Raw genomic sequence first — 25,033 nt, 5'->3', positions numbered from 1 at the left:
AGAGGACTCTATGGAAGTCAATAAAAAATAGGCGAGATAGGTTGGTAGGACACCTTCTCAGGCATGAAGGTCTAGTCAGAGACATATTAGAGGCAGAAACAGCAGTTAGGAGGGGTAGAGGTATACCTAGATTAGATTATTGTTCGCAAATAGTTAAGGATGTGGGCTGTTCTAGTTTTAGGGAAATGCGAAGTTTAGCTCAGGATAGGAAAGGGTGGAGGTGCATGTCCAACTAGTCTTAGGACTGACGACCCTATGATGATGATGTTGGTAACTGGAAAATAGATGAAATTCTAGTATGATATCAAGTACTGTACTTGGCGCACTCAAAATAGACATGACGTAAAACTACTGTAAGAGCTGTAATTTGTCGCTAGAAGATGGCACTTACAGACATTTTGTCTAGAGTCTGGTAGCGAAAAACGATTGGAGTCGTCAAGCTGAACCTATAACAACATATCGCAAAATAGAGAATTCTGAATAAAATGACAAATTAGCTGCAGATTATGGACCACCCTAATAAACGCATTTATTAACTTGTGTGGAAGGTTTTGCATCAAAATTTACATCAACAAGAGAAACAGAAACCATAGAGAAAGAGACAACGAACGATCTAGTTGCTCCTGTCAACAAAAAATATTATTTGCATTCTTCTTTTTATTATGTTCCTACATATTTTCTGTAAATTATTTCGCTCACTGTTTCTCGCATACTTTTCGTAAAATTTTCACTATACGAGGGTGGATTGATAAGTTTCCGGCCTAACCAAGAGATGACGCCACTAGGCCTACCTTGAGGTGACATTCTATAGTACCATCCTTGGATAGCTTGTAGCTATAGTTTCAGCCCGATCTCCTTGCTAGTGTAGGTTTGACAGCACGCTGAACAAGACGCCTCTGTGGTTTTCGTAAAAATGGAAAAGCAGGAAAATCGTGCTGTCATCAAATACTTTTATTTGAAGGGGTTAACGCCGAAGGAAATTAAAAAAGAGATGGACTCAACACTGGGGACATCCTCCCCGTCATATTCAACCGTTAAGCAGTGGGTTTCCGAGTTTAAAAAGGGTCGTGTGAGCACCTCTGATGGGCCTCGCTCAGGACGCCCCGTTGAGGTCACAACTCCAGATATGATCGAAAAAATTCATCAAATAGTGCTGGGAGACCGCAGATTGAAAGTGCGTGAGATAGCTGAGACCTGTAAGATGTCATATGAACGTGTGCAACATATTTTGCACCAACATTTGCATATGGAAAAGCTCTGTGCAAGATGGGTGCCGCGTTTGCTAACAGTCGACCAAAAATTGATTCGAAAAAACATTTCTACCGCAAATTTGTCATTGTATAAGCGTAATCCAAGCGAATTTTTGCGTCGATTCGTAACCGTTGACGAAACGTGGGTCCACCACTACACTCCTGAAACCAAAGAACAGTCTAAACAGTGGATTGGACCAGGGGAACCAACTCCAAAGAAGGCAAAAACAATTTTTTCGGCGAACAAGGTTATGGCTACTGTTTTTTGGGATGCAAGAGGTATTATATACATTGATTACCTTGCAAAGGGTAATACTATCACTGGTCAATACTACGCAGACTTATTGCAACGTTTGAGCCACGAGGTGAAAATTAAACGACCTCATCTGGCGAAGAAAAAAATCTTGTTTCATCACGATAACGCACCAGCGCACACGTCAATCGTTGCGACGGCTAAAATCAACGATCTAAAGTTTGAATTGATGCCGCACCCTCCTTACTCTCCAGACCTAGCCCCGAGTGACTATTTTCTGTTCCCTAATCTCAAAAAATGGCTTGGCGGTAAGAGATTTGCGGACAATGAAGAAGTAATCGAAGCTGTAAATGGTTATTTTGAGGAGCTTGACGAATCAGTCTATAGAGATGGCATTAATAGACTGGAACACCGCTATGAGAAATGTATCAGCCTTGGAGGAGATTATGTTGAGAAATAAAAAAAAAAAATTTTTAAAAACCTTGTTTTTCTTGGTCAGGCCGGAAACTTATCAATCCACCCTCGTATTGTATCGACGGCACAATCTGTTCGTTACTAGTTAATGAAAGTCAATGAGCTAAATTTTCTGATTCATTACAAATAAAACGGTTATACGATCAACATAAACCGTTTACGATTTGGTGTGTAAAAAACCGATAAAAGAAATCACTTTATAAAAGTATTCGTTTCTATAAATGCGTCATTCAAAATAATATTTTCTACGCCATTGTTCTCAAAGACAACTTTCTTTTTATTGCTGTCATCAATTGATGGAAGAAGCGGCATTACTGGATATCGTCACAAACGTGCAATCAAAGGAAAACAATAGCAGTACGAGATATCTATATCCACGTCTTTATTTCTTGCAACTCCATCCGTCTAGAGATATATTTATTGATATTCGTCTTCACAATCGAAATGTTTTATTATTATTTATACGTTTCATATTTTCGTACGTTCAATCTCTACGGAGGAAATGAAATTTTAAATAGTAACAAGTCGAGCTCTTTCCCAATTGGACGGTAGGAACCATTGATGGTGCAAGGATGGCCAACTTAATCAGACCCGAGATATATTGTTTACTGTCCAGTCTCTCTGTAATCTACCAATAATTTTTTTTCAAATTTTTACCACAGAATTGAATAAAACAAAAACAATTAGTACAAGCGGTACTTTTTAATTAAGCAGGAGCAGGCGAGGCAGTAGTTCAGGAAACGGACAAAAGTAGGAGTGGAAGGATTTAAGAAAAATAGAGAAAATATAATCTAGTATTTAAAGAGGGAGGGAAATAGGTATAACGTCCAGGAAAAAAAGAAAAAGAAAGACGATGCAGGATATGTGAAGATTTTAAGGAATAGGAGGGAAAAGTAGGAATAAGGATAAGTAGCTGTGAATAATGGATATAATTTAAGTGTGTACAAATAAGTGTGTTTCTATTTGGCGATTGGATTGGCGCTAAGGGGATAAGAGAATTAATTATTGTTTATGTAAAAAGATAACTTTTGGTTAAATAAAATTGAGTATTATTAGTATTTTTTTAGTTTATTAAACGGAAAAAACAGAACAAGAATAAGGATGTTTGTTATTAATTAGTCATGTATTCTTTTTCACAGTCATGATTTTTTTTTGTTGCAATCGACTGGTTAACCATCCAACATATGCCATTTAAGAAGAGCATTACTCAAAAAACAATCGAAACGATAAACTTTAAAAATTGGAATTTTCTGTGAAGTAAACTATACAGTATACATTGGAAATACCTGTTCAAAAATGACATATTGTTTTAGTTTTTTATGAGATTGGTCTACACAGAACGTAGGAGTGGATACCTCCGACATTTCTTATTAAAAGTCTCAATTCGACACAGAATTATACTTATAAACAAGATCATCCATTATAATAATTTGTCAACCTGAACTTGTTTAATGCTAGTTTAGGTTACAACGTGAACGCTTACGTATTTCTTCGTGGTCATAACCAGTTCGATGCCCACGCCAGTCCTGGCATACGTACTTTGACCATGGACGATGGGATATAGTGCGTACCTACGCCTAAAATGGACGAGAAGCCCTTTTCTATACTAACCAATTTAGATAACGATTTCGAAACCCGTCATCTTCAGAAGTTAATTAATACTGAGATCAACGATACACCGTTAAAGACACTATTACGAATATTATCTCCAGCTTCAGGTTTCTAATAAGGATTTCAGTTGTGTATATAACCAACACCTACTTAGGAAAATGATTTTCGGGAGCTCATTAAGAATTAAGGGGAGTCGAGAGTCTCCTAATCATTCGAAAACGTAATGAAATATTAATTAGGAACAAGGGAGATATGAACTGAGACCGGTATCAATTAGACTATTAGACTAAACTTTAATAGTTTTGGATCAAACAAGGGAAAGCACTTTACATTTACAGAAAGTGGTGTACTTTCTGGCATTTATAATCATTAATCAAAAAGTATACCTAAATACTGGTATGCAAGGGAAGAGAAAGTAGAAACAGAACGAATATAATGGTGGAAAACAAAAATTAAAAGAAGTAACCGATTTTAGGTATCTACAGTCAGATAAGTCAGGATGGAAGGAATAGCAGGGATATAAAGCAGAGGATAGCGCAGGGTCGAGTTGCCTTCAACAAAAAGAAATCACTTCTATGCTAGCTAAACGTTAATTTAGAAATTCGAAAAAAGTTGTTAGAGGTGTATGTTTGGAGCACGGCGGTGTACGGATGCGAAACATGGACGGTGGGCGCTGCGAAAAAGAAAACGTTAGAAGCGTTCGAAATGTGGTGTTACAGGCGAATGATGAGAATACCGAGGATAGAGAAAATTAGAAATGAAGAAAAAAAGAATAGGAGAACAGAGGACTACACAGAAGTTAATAAGAAATAGGCGAGTTAGATTAGTAGGACACCTTCTCAGGCGTGAAGATCTAGTCAAAGACATATTTGAGACAGATATAGGAGGGGTGGAGGTAGACCTAGATTAGATTACTGTTCACAAATAGTTAAGGATGTGGGATGTACTAGTTTTAGGGAAATGCGAAGATAAGCTCAGGATAGGAAAAAGTGGAGGTATGTCCAACCAGTTTTAGGACTGACAACCTTATCATGATGATGATACCTAAGTTGAGATTTAAAACCCTTCTGTATGGTATCTCATAAGGCTTTTCCCAATTTGGACCTCTTATATGCAATGAAAATTAAAATACATTGAAAAGTTTCATCAGAAACATTTGTGAAATTGATAGTATTATGAACTTTTGTGGTGAACAAATGGATACCATACATATTTCTAAAGATGCAGCTATTAATGTCCAACAAATCCAAAGAGTAACAGTTAGTCTAACAGTAAACATCTCCATCTTTTGCCTGCTTGCAGGAGCTTTCATTAATAAATAAATAAAAAGCATGCTATACCATAAAACTTTATATGAAGGAGATGTAGACTAAGGCTGCAGAAAAAAAAAACGAGGCAGTACCTACAATATTTCTCAAAATATCAAAAAATAATGAAAATTAGAATCCCGTCTTATTTTATATTATTCTTGTGTACGTGATCGTGACATTGTTCTCGTTTATTTTTAGTCTTGAATAATAACTTGATTTCGTCTCCATACACATACGTAAAGTATCACAATTGTAAATATAAATTCCAATAACATATAAAAAAATATTGTCTATATGCACCTATGTACATATTTTTATATATTTTCATATTAATTTTAAACGGAACATCGACTTTGTTTTCTTTTTTGTTTCGAAAACGAGCTATACTCAAGAACTTGAGCCTATGACAAGATGATTTTCTCCACTTATTCATCTTGATCTAAATTATGAACTCATATAAGAATCTCGGTTTAGGTACTGTCATGACTTTAAAAACGCTAATGTTGCTTTGAGATAAAAAAATGTTAAAAATTCCGTACACGTAACGGTTACGCTTATTTCTTGCATTTGTTTCTGCATACCGTGATAACGTACCGTAAAATGCGAGTAAAACTTTTGAAACTGCGTTCAAGAATTACCCATTCGCCTATTGAAGCATTACTTAGACGGCGGCACGGTAACACTTTTTAAGGCTACCATAAAGAATATTTATTGTGGCATTACATTCTCCTTTTTAAAGCTGCCGTCATATATACATATACATTTATGTATAGCCAACCTATAAAAAAAATATAAACCCTTTATATTTTTTCTTTATTTCGTTATTAAGTTTGGTTAGCTGCCTGCTGCATTGAGCAGACACAATTCCCCTTTTTATACAAAGAACATTTTGGTAGCACCTCAATAATATCATTTCTATGAGTACAAAATACAATAATCACTGTTTTTGTAAGTGAAAATTTTAAGGCTTCTAGCACAAACAAAACAAGATATCGACTTGAAATTTATACATAACATGTAATATTTTGGACAAAAGACGAGATTAGAAATCTCATTTAATGATTACTGATGATACTTTTTCGCCTTTTACAATCAGAATCCAGCTTCTTTCTCCTTGCTTCTGATTGAATTCTTATCTTTTACGCCCAAAATCAAACTTTTTCCTTTTGGTTTCCGTCGTGGTCCTAGTTGGAACCTGCTAGAATTCGAAGTATCTTGTTATTCCTAAAGTTTCACTGCACTTTCTGTGTTATTTTTCTTTGGTATCAACTTTCTGAACAGTTCCCATCTGGTTGAAATCTTAGCTTTTGCATCTAGAGTCCACCTTCTTCCTCCTGGTTCTATTTGGAAGGAATCAATCTAGACCACAGTGAAATCTCTTGTTATTTTCAGTTTATAGCAATTTCAGTGTCAGTTTTTGTGGTATCAACCTACTTAAGTGTTCCTACCCGACCGAATTCTTATCTTTTACATTTAGAGTTTAGCTTCTTCCTCCTAACTTCTGGATTCCCCCATAGTTCTGGTTGAACGAAGTCACAGCCAAATATATTGTTATTCTCAAACTTTTGTAACTATTTCTGAGTTCCCCCATAGTCCTGGTTGGACGGAGTCACGATGAAATAATATCTTGTTATTCCCAAAGTTTCATAACTATTTCCGAGTTATTTTTCTGTAGTATCAACTCACTTAACTGTTACCACCTGACCGAATCTTTATCATTTACATCCAAAGTCCAGCTTCTTCCTACTGGCTTCTGAGTTCCTCCATAGTCCTGGTTGGACGGAGTCACGATGAAATATCTTGTTATTCCCAAAGTTTCATAACAATTTCTGTGTTATTTTTCTGTGGTATGAACTTACTTAACTGTTACCACCTAGCCGAATCTTTGTCATTTACATCCAAAGTCCAGCTTCTTCTTCCTGGCTTCTGAATTCGCCCGGAATCCTGGTCTGGCGGAATCACGATGAAATATCTTGTTTCATAACAATTTCTGTGTTATTTTTCTATGATTTCAACCTGTTTAACTGTTCCCAACTGACTGAATTATTATTATCTTTTACATGTAGAGTCCAGCTTCTTTGTCCTGTCGTTGTTTGTCTGGGTTCTCCCATTGTCCTAGCCGGACGGAATTACGACGAAATATCTTATTAACCTCAAAGTTTCGAGACAATTTCCGTGTTATTTTTGTGTGATATCAATCTCTTTCACTGTTATCGTCTAATTAAATTCTTATGTTGCATATTAAGTTCAGCCTTAATTGTTCTTTGGCAAAAACTGATGCTTCTTTTCTTTATCAATATTTATCTCCATAGTTTTTTGCTCTTTTTAGTTATACGAAGTGGAGTAAAAAACTTACGGTTTACGATGCTTTGGTTTAATGTTTCAAACTACATTCTCATAAAATTCTCAAATGCGACAGTGCTTGAAAACAATGAATGAAAAGGTATGGTAGATGGCTATGGAGATAGGTGTAAGAAAAAGAAGCACTCTACGGTATTTTGTTGTTGACGAGATGAGTTTCGAGCGTTGGATTTTTAGTGCTCAAAGCGATACGCCTGCTACATACCTACATACATACAATAAATGTACATCTATGCATGTAGGCAGACGTCTACAAGTGTAGATAGATGTATATTATGTATGCCTCGCAAACTTCACTTAAGAACGCCATTTTAGCTGTTTAACGTTTAAGTGTAAATTAAAAAAGAATATAAGAAGATAACGGGGCTTTATGTTATAAAAAGTGCTCGACAACTTCAATCACGTCTTACCTTTTAAATTTCACAAAAAGAGAAACGTATTATGCTCTAAACCTAAAGAGTCGCTTAAGACCTAATTAGAAAAAGTGAGATTATATTTACAGCACGACAAAGACTACTTCATGCATTTAAAAATTGAATAAATAATGAATGATACTTTCGGTTTTGTTATTATTATTATCGGTAAAACCCATCAAGCAAATCTACTGTAGTTTTATTATTAATATCATGAAACAATTGTAGGTATGCACATTTAGGACGAGGTAATCAACCAAAACAGACAATGTTTACAGATGAATAGTTGTACACTTTCATTTAAAACAATTTATAGATATTCTGTAACAAAAAATAAATGAAGACTTTTAATGTACTATAGTTTTATGACATTCCCTGAGATTATCAACCAAGGGCGAAACGTCAAATAAACGACTCAGTTGCTGTTCTCCCCGAAAGAGGAAACCCCATTTGAACTAATATCCTAAACTAAGACTGTAGTAAGAAACATATTTAACTAATAAATATTTAAATCGGATATAATAAACGTTAAATATTGTTCCTAAATCAAAAGCCTTATTAGCTTAATTGTACACCACTGTCGATTAGGCGCTAATAAAACTATAGTATTCGTTTCATTTTATGTAATACCGAAACTATCAAAATAAATCCTCACGTAGTCACTACACCAAGCTTATATCGAGATAAAACGGTCTAATGTAGGTAGAAGGTATCGCGACCCTTGTCGTTAGTTGTCGATCCACCCCGATACTATTCCACGTACTGTATACCGCGACCCTAACATATAACGACCCTCGTCTTCTATTTTCAAGTTGGGCACCGACCAAATAACGTCGTCGGTTATAAATGACGCCGACAGTTCCTGTATTATGGGCTTCGGTCGCCGAAGGGGCTGAAGGCTACTTTTGTTGAAATTATATTTCGTTATAAAACTGACCGTCATCACCACCCCGTATCTGCACAAATACGAAGCCTAAATGCTAACTAAGCAAATGTTATAGCAGTATTAGCATCTAGCAAGGAGGACTTAGAGATAGCTTTAAATAAAATGGATGTGGTACTAACAAAACAGTACTGTATGAAAATAAATAAAAGTAAAACAAAAATACTGGTATGCAAAGGAAAAAAGTAGGGAAAGAGCGAATATAAAGATACGAGACGAAAAATTTGAAGAAGTGGTTGATTTTAGATACCTAGGAAGTCAGATAAGTCAGGATGGAAAGAGTAGTAGGGATATAAAGCAGAGGATAGCGCAGGATCGTGTCGCCTTTAATAAAAAGAAGTCACTTCTATGCTCGCGAACAGTTAATTTAGAAATTCGAAAAAGGTTTTTAAAGGTGTATGTTTGGAGCACGGCGTTGTACGGGTGCGAAACATGGACAGTGGGCGCGGCGGAAAAGAAAAGTGAAGTTATTAGAAAGAATAAGAGAGCAGAGGACTCTATGGAAGTTAACAAAAAATAGGCGAGATAGGTTGGTAGGCATGAAGGTCTAGTCAGAGACATATTATAGGCAGAAACAGCAGTTAAGAGGGGTAGAGATAGACCTAGATTAGATTACTGTTCGCAAATAGTTAAGGATCTGGGCTGTTCTAGTTTTAGGGAAATGCAAAGTTTAGCTCAGGATAGGAAAGAGTGGAGGTACGTGTCCAACCAGTCTTAGGACTGACGACCACAAGTATATGTATACTTCACTGATATATCACATGACTCAAAACGCATTGGGATCCATTATAAAGAGGGGTATGTTCGTTGGCCAACCCTAGCCCACCCGTAGGTACGTTCCTGTTTTAATGAGTTTCCGTGAAATACCTGAGACAAATAGATACTTATTTGAATTCTGCAGTCAATGACTTCTCAACAATTAATTATCCTATCAACTTTAACAATGTATACTACAAACAGACAGATCGGTGCAGAAGTACAAAACTTTTCAACCAAAATTTAACACAAAGTCGTACCCTTATTAATAACTTACTGTAGGTAAATACCTGTCATAAATACTTTTCAAACTTATGTTAAATTATGGAATGTTACTAATGGAGAAACATTAATTATAATTAAACATAAAAGAATTTATGTTCTAAGATACTCCTATCAAAATCAACAAACTACTTTTTATATGTAATACTTTAATTAAACTACAATTGAGGGTCAGCTCATTAAGTAATTTAAATTGGTAGCATATCGTATGAAAGGTTCCATTCTAGCATAAAATGAAGCTGTCGAATGCAGCAAAACCTAATTAACACATAAATACTTTAAAAGTTGAATTTCAATTTTATTGCAGGTGTATACCCTTCATCGCAATTAACTATAAAAAAGCTTTTCCATTTCCACATAAAAACTATGAATTTACAAAATAATTATTCGAGGGTATTATGTAGGTATCGTTCCCCATTTATTATTTAACTTTGACTGTTTCAGATTAATTCAATTTTCCTGTTAGGGCTTTAAATGCATTTACTGCAGTATCACCTGCAACGTGTAAGATATTTGGCGTACACGATCCCGAGATCCCGAAATTGCATACTCGATTAAATATTGAGGGTGTGCTATGAACATATAGCGATGTAATTATCCTATTTATAGTACCATTTATAACAGGCATTCAGTTACTCATAATACCCACGAATTATTTTAGTCACTTAAGATGTAATATTTTCTTCTTATGATAAAAGACAAAGAAGCTTTAGACTTTATATCCTGTTTCTCAACTTTCTCCGTAGAAATTAGAAAGCTACCTATAGGTATCTGTATTAACATCAAGCAGACTACGATTGATGTAATATTTCCTAATGAACTATGCCATTAAAATTTCTGAACTAGATTACTGCTTTAGTAGGAATTAATTAATACAGCTCCTAGTTCCAATTAGAGCTACATTACAGTTCATGAAAATCATATTTATATCTTACAGAGTTACAGTTACAAACGTGCAAAATAATAAAATTATATGATAAAATGAAATAGTGAAGACAAATTCAGGTGCTTATCTAGACAAAGTTTTACGTAGATTCTTCTGGCAGTAAATAGATCTCAAATTGACAGTTCAAAACAAAAATCAAGGAATATCACAATCATTGATATCCACTGTGAAATTCAAAGTTAATATTTTAAAGGTAACGTAGAGAAAAAAGTGAAAACATTTCGGATATGTTATTAGAATCGGAAGTTGCTATAGGTATACTGTTTCCTTATTCCTAAAATGCTTTAATTATTTACAGTTACTTATGATGTTTTTTTATTCAGTTGGTATAGCTACGTTAATTCTTTTGTTATTTTAAAGAAAGTAAAACTGGTTTTTAAATGGTCCCCTCAACAACTAATGCTCCATTTGTTTAAGAATAAACTACCTAAATAAAATCGAAGTCAGAGGTAAACTAGGCATTGTAATCCTTCTTCTATTTCCGAGAAATTGCAAAAAAAGAACGATAACCTTTCAATAAACTGATAAAACTGGTAATAAAGTGTCCGTTAGATCGTTAAAGAACATGTTTGGGACAAGTACGACGAGATTCAACCCAACGAAATGGTACTTCAAAATGGCGGCTGACCGTTACAAATAAAAGTACCACCACTATGGTACCTGGTGCTAAAGATTGTATAGATAAACGTAGCTAATAAAATCACATTTCCACTTCGACTAACTGATTTTTCCTTCAGTTCGGTTTTGAAAAATGCCAAAAAGTCCCATTTATTAAAGAAGCAAAAAGGTAAAAACTTGTTGGGTGACATAAGTAGATGACGAAAAGGAAAATTTCTAATTCATTCCTTTATTATGTTCTTAAATTGGCTCAGGAATTTCATAAAAGCAGCAGCAGCCGTGAAAGCGGACAATTCTATTGTGGCTTTAACCTTCGTAAGAGAAACCTTTCACATTCAAAAGCTCGCGTAATCTCGTTAAATCGTTCCGAGTCTCAACGAATTAACTTGTTTTTAAGTTGTATTTGGAATGCATTATTTTTTTTCCTTATCCTTACAATATCAACCAACAAATCGGCTTGGTCGTTGCCTATTTTTCACTTACCTAATTGCAAAGCGAGGAATGTGATTTTCCAGTAATCAGCCTTCTCACTTAAAAGATCCATTGCTGCGTCCACAGATTGAGCTTAAAAATCCTGAACAAAATCCGTGTAGCACTAGGTTCTCATTCCGCAACAAAAGGCTTTGGTTTAATAATCAAGTTAATCTTACACAACACCAATCTTAAGTCCTTTTTTTTTAATTATTTCTAACACTTCACCACTTTTTCATTGTATTCCTCTATAACAAGACGAACAAACATTAAACAGTCACAATATATTGTAAACAGTTATCCAAAAGCGCATTTGTTGTTCCTTTCGTACCGGAAACCGAGTTAGAAACTTTTTCAAAAGTTCATGTACACAAAAGCGTTCAAAGCGCGATGATGGGACAAACAACCGGCACAGACGTGTTCACAACGACGTCGAGTTACGGAATGGGAAAAGGAAAACTCGGCGTACGTTGTACTCAATACCACCAATGGTAGCGCTGCGATCGACTCGGATGGCGAGGAAAATGTCCCGAACAGCCACGAAGAGCTTTAACGCAAGAAGGACAGAGGAACGATCAACAAGCGTACTACCGGCAGCAGGCGACGACATAACTCCGCCTTTATTTCTATTTGAAGACGATTTTTCACGGTCACGTTTGTAAACAAATGTGGTGTAGCTACCAAATTACGAACATGCTTCAGCTTCAAATGACTTTTGAATAATGAAAATTCGCATTTCCACATTCAAACAAACGATACAATTTCAAAAGAAACGAGCAAATAGAATTGCTACATGTTTTAAAAGTTTTACTTTTATTTTCTCTACATCGAGGATGAAAGTTCGTAGGATAACCACAAATATATGAACCCACTATAGTCTGATAAAAATAGTATATTGAAGTACGGTAATAATACACATAAAGCACAGGATTCCGCAGCTGAAATCCATTGCTGTAGCTTATGTTGTGGATTTCGCACTTTACAGTCATGTAAAGACATAATCGCAACACTCATTTCGTCTGTGTTGTCTTTTCCTATCTTATGATTCTAACCTCAGTCAACTTAAAACAGATGAATGGCTTTATTTGTAAACTATCATTAAGTAATGTGCTAATAGGTATGAAACTAGAATAAAATTGACTAAAAAAGATAATATATACGTGTTTCATTACACATAATATTATATTTTAACGAACAAATTGATTAATTTTCTAAACCAATTTAGATAATTCTATCATCCATATGAAGGGTTTTAAAGCTTGCCAAGTTACACTAGTGTTTTTAATTAATTTTCCTTTAATGATTACGACACCTCGAGCCTCCAACCATATTTTTTCAATATGATTATGTCTTACATCAAAAGCAGGTGTTGTCTATATGCGAATAAGAAGATGAAGAAAAACGATTGAGGAACCTAATTAAAGTGTAATAGATTTGGGCCACAGTCTATTACACATTGCTGCATGGGGAACAAATGGAATCTATTACATAATTAACGTTAATATCTCTTACGTGTCAGTTTATGAATCACTTCTATCTGTTATTAATTTCTATATAGATGTTAGTTAGATTCTCACATGAGATATGATAAACTCACAAAAGTTCATCTGAACTGTATATGAAAAGCCTAGGACAATAGTGAAATATGAGCTTTTGAACCCTGTAAATGTAACGCATTTAGGAAAAATATGTGACGAAAAATTCTGTAATGTTCTGGCCAGACGTCCTTTGGGGCGATAATCCTTTAACCGCCATGTATCTTTGAAATCACCAACTGAAAACCAAAACTTCCTTCATAGACGGAGGTAGAAAGTTAACATAATGCCTTCAAGAGGCTACAGGATTCAGTTGAGATGCTTTACGGCAAGTAAGTACAGACAAACTGCACTTACTTTTATTATTTACCCGAGAAAAAAATGTTCAGTCTCTCGGAGTCTCTGAAAGCGAGACTCGAGTCTCCGTCTCTCATCGAGTCTCATTGGTGTCGTTGAGAGAGACTATCGAGAGACTGTCAAAAAAACTGTTTAGAGTCTCTGAACGAGAAACTCGAGTCGCTCACAGAGAGATCCTCATTTCGTATCCAGTCTTTGAACGAGAGACTCGAATCTCTGAATAAGTGGTATCTCGATAGACATGGTTAAAATTTTGCAAGTTCAACATATTTCAGAGATCCCAGTCTTTCTACGAGAGACTCGAGTCTCTCAATTTTTCAGTTTTATTCATTTAGTCTCTCTGTGAGAGACTCAATTCTCTGAATTAACAATTTTATCGTTCGAGTCTCTCATACAGAGACTGTGAGAGATCCATAAAAACACCTAGGCAATAACTGAGAGACTGTGAAAGACTGTGAGAGACGCTGAAAGACTCTGAGAGACTAGACAAAGACTGAAAATTTTTGTCTAGGGTAATATATTGATTTATCTAATTCTGTAAGGTGGATACAATTCAGAATTTTGAAAAGTTTGCTGCACAATCTGCGTAACTAATTAACGATTGTCATGTGTTCTTAAATCCTCTATTTATAACTTACGACTCATTTCATTTTGGAGCTCGACTATAAGGTTGGTAAATTGGTAGCGTTTTGCGCCTGTAATTAGTTCCACATGTTTGAAACCGTCTAGACTGTTATAACTGGATTTTTCGCAAAAACGAAAGTAATTTTCCACAAACTTGTGTCTATTTAGATAAAAAGGAAAGCTGAGAAAAGAGCCAGTGCAGTGTAAGATGAGCGTCGGCACAGAGTACAAAGGGCATATTATCGGGTAGCAGCAGAAAGCAGAATTGTCGAACGATATTGGATACCAATATTCTTTTGCGAGCTAAAAACAGTTTTTAAAGTCATTCCGACAAACGAATAAAAACCTGCATTACTTCTGTTAAATTCCGAATGTTTTTTTGGAAAGTAGCTTTTAATACTGTTCAAATTTACATAATAAAATCGTTTGTATTCGCTCTTATGCAAAACGTGAAGAGAAGCGAAAAAACGAAAAATAAACTGACTATGGAAGATGCTTCGTTCAAATTCAAAAACCGAAACCACTCGAATAATAAAAAAATATTCTAAACACAGCTCATTTTAGACTGACAAATCTACTATAGAGAATTCTATATTTAACGAATTCAGACGTATAGAACTCAGTCATATATAAAATAAAATAATTATTCAAAATTTACTGCAACATTTTTGAGAAAAAACAGCTCTTTTTCTGAGTTCTGAGGCTCAGTCAATCTCTGATTTTCTGTAATCAATTAATAAGAGATGATAGAAGTATTCTGGACCAAGAATTCCATTTCAAGCCCAATTTTACAAAAATTCTTTCTATATAGTTAATAAAAAAAACGGTGATGCCGAATTCCCTCCCGCAGGTAGTTTTGGTTAAAATATAGATAGTCGAATTCCCTCCCGGGTACTAGCCGAGTTCCCTCTCGTTCATATCAGCTCCGATAATTAAGTTAACGACTACTTACCGATTTTATTTATCGAAAATAAATATATATTTATAGTGCACTTCAGTACTTCAGTAAATTAAAGATTAAATAATTTCAGAAAGAAAACACATATCCGTTATGAAATGTTTATTTATTTAATTTTAAAATAGTTTCCCACTACCTTAACAAATTCAATATTTGGAAATTCGTATGCGTCTAGCTTTTTGATGCAATCATCTAGAGAAACTTTATTAGTTTAATTTTTTAAAATTAGATCAAACACTTCGTATTTTAACATAAATTTCACATTGAAAATCTAGTAAAACATTAGCAAATTGATAAATATGAGGATGATGTGGTGTTTATTATATATGAATAATATTAACATTAATATGTGATGTGAGGCTGTATTATTTAAACAACTCTTTATGACTTTATGCCGTTGGGAGGCAATTGATGTATAATTAGGAGGGAATTCGACATACTGAAAATTTAAACCCTAATTAAAAACAGGTATAGGTATTATTCATAAAAATTAATTTTACAACCATTCAATAACTGTAAATTTATTAAATATAGACGTATTTTTATTCACGTTATGTTACCCACAACGTATAAAAAATAGACGCTACCCTACGCAGACCAAATGGTCAAACGGTCAACGGTTATAATTGGAACATAATTAATGAAAGGTGACCCGCAAATCACTAATTAGCAAACCAATTCAAGTGACGAACGAAATAACCGAATTAACTAAACTAAACATACAATACAAGTCTAAAACGCGCTCTGTATTGTAAGCAATCTCTGAGAAGTTTGGTCATTGCGATTCAAGACAAATGCAATTTAGAAGGTCTTCTCTAACGGAAAATTAAGTAAGTTTTCAACTGTTAACTACCTTTCGTGCAGTAAAGTTTTGCGCAAGAAAACAATTAACTCTGGTTTAATGCGGGCTTGAGATTCGAGAACAAAGACCTATTATGCATTATTTTCAGTAAGTAATGAGAAAATAAAAACAAATTTTCAAAAGCATATCGCTTCAATTATTACGAGGTTTATGATAATAAATTCACGATAACGTTATGAAACGAAAAATCAGAATGAAAGTAAATCGGCAAATATCGAATCGAATTTCTTGATTCTCGTCCGTTCGTTTTGGCAAGTATTCAAACAATAACCCATAGGATCGATCCCAAAAATCCCGAAGTTCACAATCAAACAGTTTTTTTAACAAAAATACACATTTAACTGTAACGCTGTTATCCCTACTAAATTTTTCGAGTGCTTTTGCGTCCAAAAGAGAATCTGTCAGTGAGATAGTTTCAAAAGAAAAAAAACAACCAGGCTTAATTTTCAATTAATCTTTCTAAAGTATTATATACGAATGTCTATATTTCAACATCATCATCACAAGTGATTTCTGAAATCTGCTTTCTTCTTAAAAAATTAATTTAAGTAACAAATTGCAACGAGACGCATATTGTTCTAAAGTTAACATGGAATTCCGTAGTCAGAAAGGAAAAAAGAGTAATATAAATATAGGAGGCTAAAAACTAGGATTTTTTTTTGATCGATCTTTAAGGAGTCAGAAAGATAACTCAGTATAGAAAGTGAATATTTGGAGAATGTCTCTGTAGATGGTGGGCGTCGTGAAAAAGTTAAAGAAGTTGGTGCTATAGGACGATGTTAATACCGTTAATAGAAAATGTTAGAAATATGAGGTAGTATTAGAATGAGTAGGAGAACAGAGGACTTTATGAAAATCAAAAGTAAACAGGTGAGAAAGATTGGTAGGACTCCTTCTTAGGCATGAAGGGCTAATTAGAGACATATTAGAAGTAGTGTCCGACCGAAAGTTCGGTTTCGGTTACGGCTTCAGTCGAGTTTCGGCAAAAAAACGAGTTTCGGTTTAGTTTCGGTTTCGGCGGCAAACGTGCCGAAACTACGACCGAAACCGAAACTGCGTTCGGGAGTTCTCGCGCTCTGCTCGGTCATGTTCGGCGCGTTAAATTCCATCCAAGCGAACAATAACAAAAGTAATTTTATGTTTAATATTATATAAATAAAAAGCATGAATAATCTTCAAAAGAAAAATGAGTCTAGTCTACTATACTTACTCAAATAAACATCTCACCTATTTTAAGTATTTTTAAGGCGCAATTAAAGTATTTCCTTAAATGAGGGGTTGTTATGTTGATTTTGATTTGATTATCAATAAGTGAAAATGTCAAAGACTGTAGAGCTATGTGATTTAAAGATAAAAAGATAAAACTGACTGATTATAATAACGTTTTCTTTATTTTTCTCTCAAAACATGATCCTTATAAGGAAGTTTCGGTTTCGGCAGAAACTGAGACCGTTGCCGAAATTCGGTTTCGGTTTCGGTTTCGGTAGTAAAAACCAGTTTCGGTCGGATACTAATTAGAAGCAGGAGGAGTTACGTGGGGCAGAAATACACCTGGATTAGATGGCAAATAGAAACATAAGTTGCTCTAGTTTTCGAGAAATACGAAGAGTGGTGCATGATGCATGTCCAAAACAATTGTGATTCACTTAGACAAAATCCAATGATATACCTATACAATTTCCTTGTTTGCACTTCCATGAGTTGATGATGATGATTTCATCATAAAAAATAGCTCTAAGTTTGTTTGTTCCATCAACAATTTCTACTAGTCATTATTACAAAGCCAAGGAAGCGGCAGTAAATGTTGTCAACCGTTTGCTTCGTTTTGTAGTCGTGTATTATTCTAAAAGCATCTACCTACTACCTCCCGTTAGCCGACGAAGCATGAAAAAGAAAAGACGGTCGGGAATTAAAGTTAGTTTTAACTTAGGTGCAGTGGCTGTTTAATAGAAAGGTCAAAAACTTCTCTCTTGCAGATTATGTCTGAGGAAATATCTTCCGAGACCGCGAAATACAGTCATAAATTTGTTGAACTTATCTCGCGACATAAAAGTACAAAAGACGGAAGGATATTTAAGTTACGGAAGCTGCAAGGCTTTTCGATAATTAAACTTTTTGTAGCTCAATTTTGGTTTCTTTCAAAAAAAGTTTTACTGTCCGTTTTAAGAACAAAAGTTAATCTAAATAATGCTGATCAATAGTGGCACAAGAAATCAAATAGCAAACTATAACAGACTCGTAATAATTGGAATTGTATTCTAACTATTTCTGTATTCAGATTATTTAATAATTCCAATACTTTGACATTATTTGAAATTTAAAGATTCGATATATCAAAATACAGTGTAAACTCTTTATAACGTCACTCGATTTAACGACAAACTCCTTAAAACGTCGAAATTGCTTGATTTTGGTTGGTTTACATTGTTTTCTATACAATATTACACTCTATATAGCGTCACGCTCACTCTATTTAACGACAACAATGCGGCATTATAAATCATTAAGCAGTACTTTCTAAGTTGCCGAAATAGATAAGAACTGCAGCTGTGTACGTTGTTGTAGAAGACGATCCTGTCCCTCCACCAAGCATCAAACAAGCACTTGATGCAGCGAAACTATTAAAAAAATACTTTTTATATAATCATATTGATCCAACAGTATCTCAAGATATGAGTAAGATACGTAACAAAATACAATTAAAATATTGGAGCAGCAGAAAACATCAGACGAAGATAACAGGCTATACGCAATGTATGAATAATAACGTTCGTGTGCAGAATGTGTTATATATTGGTAAATGCATATTATTATAGAATAGTAAAATAATATCTTTTATTTCTCTCCATTTAACGACCTAATTGAATATTTGTATGTAGTTGCCAAGTTACAATTTTTCATTAGCTTTTTATTTTCGAATAAAAATTAATGAAACATTTTTAAACCTTTTCGAATATTGAGTCTTTAAATCAAAATACTATGTCAAAATTTTAGCTATTCAGATGCTTATTTGAATATTCAAATAAAATTGCTTGAATATTTAGATATTTAAATATTTGATTGCTGGTAAATTATCAATATTTAGAAATAACCAAATATCAAATACTTAAAAACGATCCGTATTATGAGCACCGCAAGAATGAAAACCCCACATCGTGGGGTTATCAGTCAGACCACAAACATACCAAAAAAATGTAGATCTCTGATAAGGATAAAAGCCTACTACCTTTGGGGTTACTTTTACGCCTTCATAAAAGTTTAATTAAGTACCTGTTGATTTCCAGCAGATAAATTAAAAATTGAACAGATACTTTCAGAATTTCCGTTTGCATTGTAACCGTAACAATAATGAAACGAATTGCGTTGTCATTAGAAACCACCACAGCTTTATATATACGACACACACGTACAAATGCACCCTTTTTATTTTACATCCATGTGGCGATATATTGTCGCGATTTACCAAAGCAAACTGCCTCATATTTCCAAAGACCGTTTAGTCGTGGTACAATTTAATGTCGCTATTTCCGCGTCACATACTTTACATAAAACTAACTAAACGTACAATATTTCGCGGATTATGGTCATATGAAGCAGCAAAGTATAAAATACGCCCATTGTGTCAACTCTTGAATTGCTTATCTCAAGGGAATGTAACTGTAGCTACATACTGTTTCATTTAATTTTCCACAAACTGCGTGTATAAAAAGCAGATCTCTTTTACCTATGTATCTATACCTTGTTTCAGAATAAATTTCTATATTATAGTCCGTCCAGGGGATCCGGAACTTTGTTTAGGACCCGACCGAGTCACCGGGTGTGGTACAACTGTTACAATTTCTATCACTTGTTGGTACAGTCTATTTCAATTTGTTTGAATTGTGACCTAGAAGAAATCTGCGCGAAGATAGAAAGAATACACACGGCGTGAGCAAGACAGAAATAGTTGGAACAAGCTAGAACGAGCAGAGCTCTCGATGGGCGGTCTTAGGAGATCGGCTAGAACTGTACAGTACTAGACGAAAATTTTTAGCAATTTGTTAAAACAAAGATGTATATAAATTAACAATAGAAAACAAAGCAAAAGTTTTATAGGTGTGTAGAGCGTTAAGTTAATTCACTTGTTATTATTTTTGGCTAAATATGCTTTTAAATAAAGCATATTCTTAAATTTTAACGAGGCACTCTTAAATAATTTTGCAAATGGTAGTGTACACTTTTGTTTAGTTCTCGCTCGACAATCGGTGGAGAAATGAGCTCCGGAGACAAATATGATTGAATGTGGATCAGGTTTTGATTTTGTCACCTTGCAGACTTTTGGTGTTTATAAACATTATAGGCTCATTCCAACGGTTTCAACGCAACGCTCTCATTGAAAATCCGCCAACCCAGAATTAAAATTTCTCGCTACATTCCTAGACAATTGTTGACAAACCTTAGGATAAATAATAATCCATCGGCGTTCCACCCAAGCCCTAACTTTGAGCACTACATTCGGATAACGCCGGGTCGAATCTAGTCAATAATCCGCGAAGTGGAAACGTTCTAGTACCAAAAGCTCGGACGGCAAATCAAATGTGAAGTCAGAGCTTTTTCTTTAATAATTAGCTCACATAAAGCTTGTAACAAGGTTCAACTGTTAATGAATAGTTCTATTGCAATGTTCCAAAGCGATTGCAGAAGAGCGCGCCGCAAACGTTTGGATGGATTTTACCATGACGACCACGACGAGATCGTTGTGCAGGATTTTCTGGAGCGGAATTATATGGGAACACTTGTAACCTATCGCACTCCTCAAATCTTGCCCAAATCGACTATCTCCTGTTTCCAAAATTAAAGTAGCACATTAAAAAACGAGAGAATTTAAGAAATCGGAGAACTCTTCTTTTTAATATGGCGTCGCCTCCTTTTTTTTTGGAGGTTTGCGAACCAAGTGGCTATGGTGGTGTATGAAACTTCACCTCTGAAGATTTCTAACTATAGATTATAGAGTTAGGAGTTCTGTTGTCTTCTCACAGATCTTCTGTCTTCAATTTTTTCTTCAATAATAAGCCGGAGGATCTTGTAACACTCTTCTCTTTTGACGTATCCAATAAAATGTTCTGAAGTTTTCGTTCTTTAATAGTCCAGAAGCTCTTTATATTTGCTGATTAGTTTGAGTATCTCTCTATTGATCGTTTTATCAACCCATGATATGCGTAGTATATGACGACTAAAGAATGCATCCCAAATGTCTTGTTGTGGTTCTCCAATCTGTTGGCCCGGACCTCAGGCCCATACGGAAGGACTGAGAAGAAGTAAGAACGGAGTGTACGTACATGGAGCTGCAGGCTGAGATATAAGTTGAAGAAGAAGGTTTTCATGAAGGCAAAGGACCGATTGCTTTGTACGATCCTTTTCTTCATTTGCGAGAACTCCGAGATATGTATGTTACAAACGGCACCACTTCGAGGACTGCCCGATTTGGTAACCATCTTTGATATATCCACAAAGGAAGAGTTCCTACCATGGTAGGGGCGATAGGATATGTATACGTATTAACTTCACCAAGAGGCATGGCCCCTAGAAGTCTAGACCATTGCTTAGCATTCTGGAAGACGCTGGTTCGACTCCGAGTCCGTCTGCCTTGGCCCAAGTTTTTCTGTGGTTTTCTTGGATCATTTAGGCAAATGCTGGGGCAGTAAAATTCCATAAATAATCTGTCATTCTCTTCTGTCTTCCTTTTGTTCGTCTCATCGTTTTCACCCGAACCACAACCTACCCATTGCCACGATTCCTGAAAGTAGTTGAAGAGGGCCTTCCGCCCTACCTTCCTGCATAGTCCGGAGGGACTGCTTGCCCACCAGCATTTGTTGCTGATTGGAATAAAACACCCAAAAGTTCTAGTTTTTATATTCTTAATGTCAAAAACTTTTGCTCCGTACCTTATATTGTTTAATTTTCCTCCATTCCTTCTTGATTTATTACAATAATGATTGAATATTTTAAACGCTGTTTCCTGCTTGGTTTGTTATTAAGCGGTAATGAAGTGTAAATGGGGTGTTGGCAGACATGAATTCTTATGACCTAGTTAATTTTTTCTGGCGTTTGTTCGAAAAAAGAAAGCGAGCGGTTCAAAAGGTAACACCTTCCCGACCGAGTCTCGGCTGTGTGTAGTTCCTTACACTTCGAAGTAGTAAGAGATATTAGAATGACACTTATTTTTCCAAACGCCACATATTGAAATCGATAAAACCTTTTATCTGGATTAAAGAAGACATTATGTTTACGAGGGTGCTCCATTCAGACACCGGGTGTAGATGTACTGCCACACATTACTACTATTGCACTGGGTGTAAACAAAATTGGGACATTCGCGGAAATTCAATCTTTTCTGTCAGAATTAATTTCACGATTAAGTTGACGATTTTAATTTTGTGTAATGGTTCGAGTACTGTATCAAATTAAATTCTCAAGTAAATTGAATTTCTAAGAAGCAATAAAAAGGATAATTCAACAAACACCTGAAAATTTAAAAAGAATTACCATTTAACGTAAATTCAATAAAATTATTATTATTATTTCACTATGCTTTTGAATGTGGCTATTTATGTATTTTGTTTTGGGTGGTTTGATGTTGCATGAATTATGTTGTCGATTTCTTCAGACTACCTGTACATAGGCACGTTTGTGTTTTGTAGTGTAAAGGTCTAAATAACACTGTTTGTTCCTTCTTCAATTGTAATGGAATTATTAAGAATTTGTAAGATGTTATTACCGTAATTTCTATACATATACTGTACGTTATATACATGTCGTATCCATATAATTATCTTGTATTTAACAATCACCTTGTATTTATTATTTAAGTCTCTGATTATCTTTTCTCCGAATGTTAGTATATGGAAAACATTAAAAAGTACATAGAAGCATACTTTATAACAGTGAGGTAATATTTACCGATAGCATGAAAATTTTTGAAATTTTCTTTGGATACAGCTACCAAATGCTAATATACAAAATGTTGCAACTAGCAGGTAATATAAAAAGGTAAATTAATTTTGCTTCGAGCAACATTTAAAAACATGTATTTGAAAGAGAATGGGAACAGTTTACGGAAATATAGGTAGCAACTCGAGTGTTAAACAGGGCATGTTTAAAACATTAGTAAACATTCAGGCAACGATAGCTGTGCTTCAAATGGCAACGCAGTCTGTTCTGCACGACTGCTGTGAGTACCTACAAGTGTATGGACAGAATGGAAAGCAATGGCACAATTTGCATTTCAGAAACATATCTTTGCATATTGAAATTGGCCGAATCTAATGGCAAACTATGTAATTTTTCAAAGAATAAACAGCTAAAGGCCTTCTCAATTGCATGACCAATTGGTCAGCACGACTGCTATAAAAATATATCGCGTGGGTATTATCGTTTTCGTATCATTTAAACCTATTCAGCGTAGATTCGCTCATGAACTATTCAAAAAAGGGAATTTTGTAATATAAATTCGTCTGCCTTAGAATCAAACTCTAGTTCCATACAAAAACGGTATACAATAATAATAATAGTTGTTCCTTATTACATTAGGGTTCCATTATCAACCATCAAACACAGTTCTCATGATAGCAGGCCTCTGGCGTTGAAATCCAATAAAGGACGAGAAAAATAATAGGAATATTTTGACCCATACACACTATTCAGCGAAATATTTAGAGACTTCGGTAGTCATATCTGTACTTAAGCGAACGGAAAGCGCGCATCAAATTGTGAGAAAACGTTTTGGTCGGTCGTCTATATTTCGTCCCGAAAGCACGCCTGGACTCATCAGTATGCCTTAGACACCCGAACGTGGCATCGATTAGAAAATTGCACCTACATAGTACTCGATGTATGTTATCGCTACCTGCGGGAAAATTGTTATTAGACAGGCTTTATTAGCCGTCCGGCGAACGATACCCCGGTAAGTCGTTATAACGACTGTATACAGTACGTTATATTATTCACGATGCATGCAAAATGCTCTTCTTCAAAAACTCGAAGTTCTTGGAACAAAACTTTTGAGCTTTGCGACCGATCATCCTGTTCCTCTAACGGAACCGTCTTAACAACCCAGACAACCGGGCGATTGCCCGAGACGGCCAAATCGCGTACAGATTTACTTTTATTAGGTTGAAGGTTTTGTATTTACTAAGAAAAAAACTATTTTATAACCTATACGTACATTAACTGTAGGGAAAAACTCCACCTTTGAAAAAAATTCTTGAAGTCATTTTAATTTTCCCTAATACTGTGATAGTTTTAAGAATATTATTTTGACCTTCCCCGTTTCTGTAGTTTCTCGAGAAAAAAATCAAATTAAAAATAATAGAAAATTATTTAGCATCAAGTAACAGGTGACATTAAATTATACGATTAAATTTCAACTTTTGCAAAAATTAAACCTAGAAAATCTGTTTGGTTTCTTCTTTGATATCTATGTTGTTTAATTTTGAATTGTTAGAGAAGTAAATATTAGGAAGGGAGTCAGACAGGGATGCACACTGTCACCGCTACTTTTTAACCTAAACGTCGAAATCGCGATCATCATCATTAGAAACAGTACAACTGTAGGGATAGATATACAGAGGCAAAAGATTAGTATGCTTAGATTTGCAGATGATATAGCAATATTAGCAACTAGCAAGGAAAAGTTAGAGATAGCTTTAAATAAAATGGAAGCGATATTGACAAAACAGTACTGTATGAAAATAAATAAAAGTAAAACAAAAATACTGGTATGCAAGGGAAGAAAAAAAAGTAGGGAAAGAGCGAATATAAAGATTTAAGGTGAAAAATTATTATAAAAAAGACAGTACAACTGTAGGGATAGATGTGCAAGGGCAAAAGATTAGTATGCTTAGATTTGCAGATGATATAGCAGTATTAGCATCTAGCAAGGAGGACCTAGAGATAGCTTTAAATAAAATGGAAGCGGTACTGACAGATCAGTACTGTATGAAAATAAATAAAAGTAAAACTAAAATACTG

At 34.9% G+C, this 25,033-nt stretch overlaps 1 protein-coding gene across 2 annotated transcripts in view; it reads right to left on the bottom strand.

Annotated features, from left to right (window-relative positions):
- LOC108744359 (hemicentin-2) overlaps positions 1 to 25,033 on the bottom strand; it is a 227,556-nt gene that overhangs the window by 197,478 nt on the left and 5,045 nt on the right. The window contains exon 1 of one of the 2 annotated variants that reach the window (XM_018480072.2): positions 11,701 to 12,221. The exons of the other annotated variant lie outside the window; for it this stretch is intronic. Within the exon in view, the coding sequence (XP_018335574.1) occupies positions 11,701 to 11,761 (61 nt within the window). The 5' untranslated portion in view covers positions 11,762 to 12,221. Of the gene's footprint in view, positions 1 to 11,700; positions 12,222 to 25,033 lie in introns of those variants that run through there. 2 annotated transcript variants of the gene reach the window in all.

The sequence above is a fragment of the Agrilus planipennis genome, unplaced genomic scaffold (assembly GCF_000699045.2).
Source record: "Agrilus planipennis isolate EAB-ADULT unplaced genomic scaffold, Apla_2.0 scaffold17, whole genome shotgun sequence".
In the NCBI taxonomy this organism is placed as follows: domain Eukaryota; kingdom Metazoa; phylum Arthropoda; class Insecta; order Coleoptera; family Buprestidae; genus Agrilus; species Agrilus planipennis.
The sequence above is the reverse complement of the archived record's forward strand: the minus strand, read 5'-3'. Positions and strand labels throughout refer to the sequence as shown.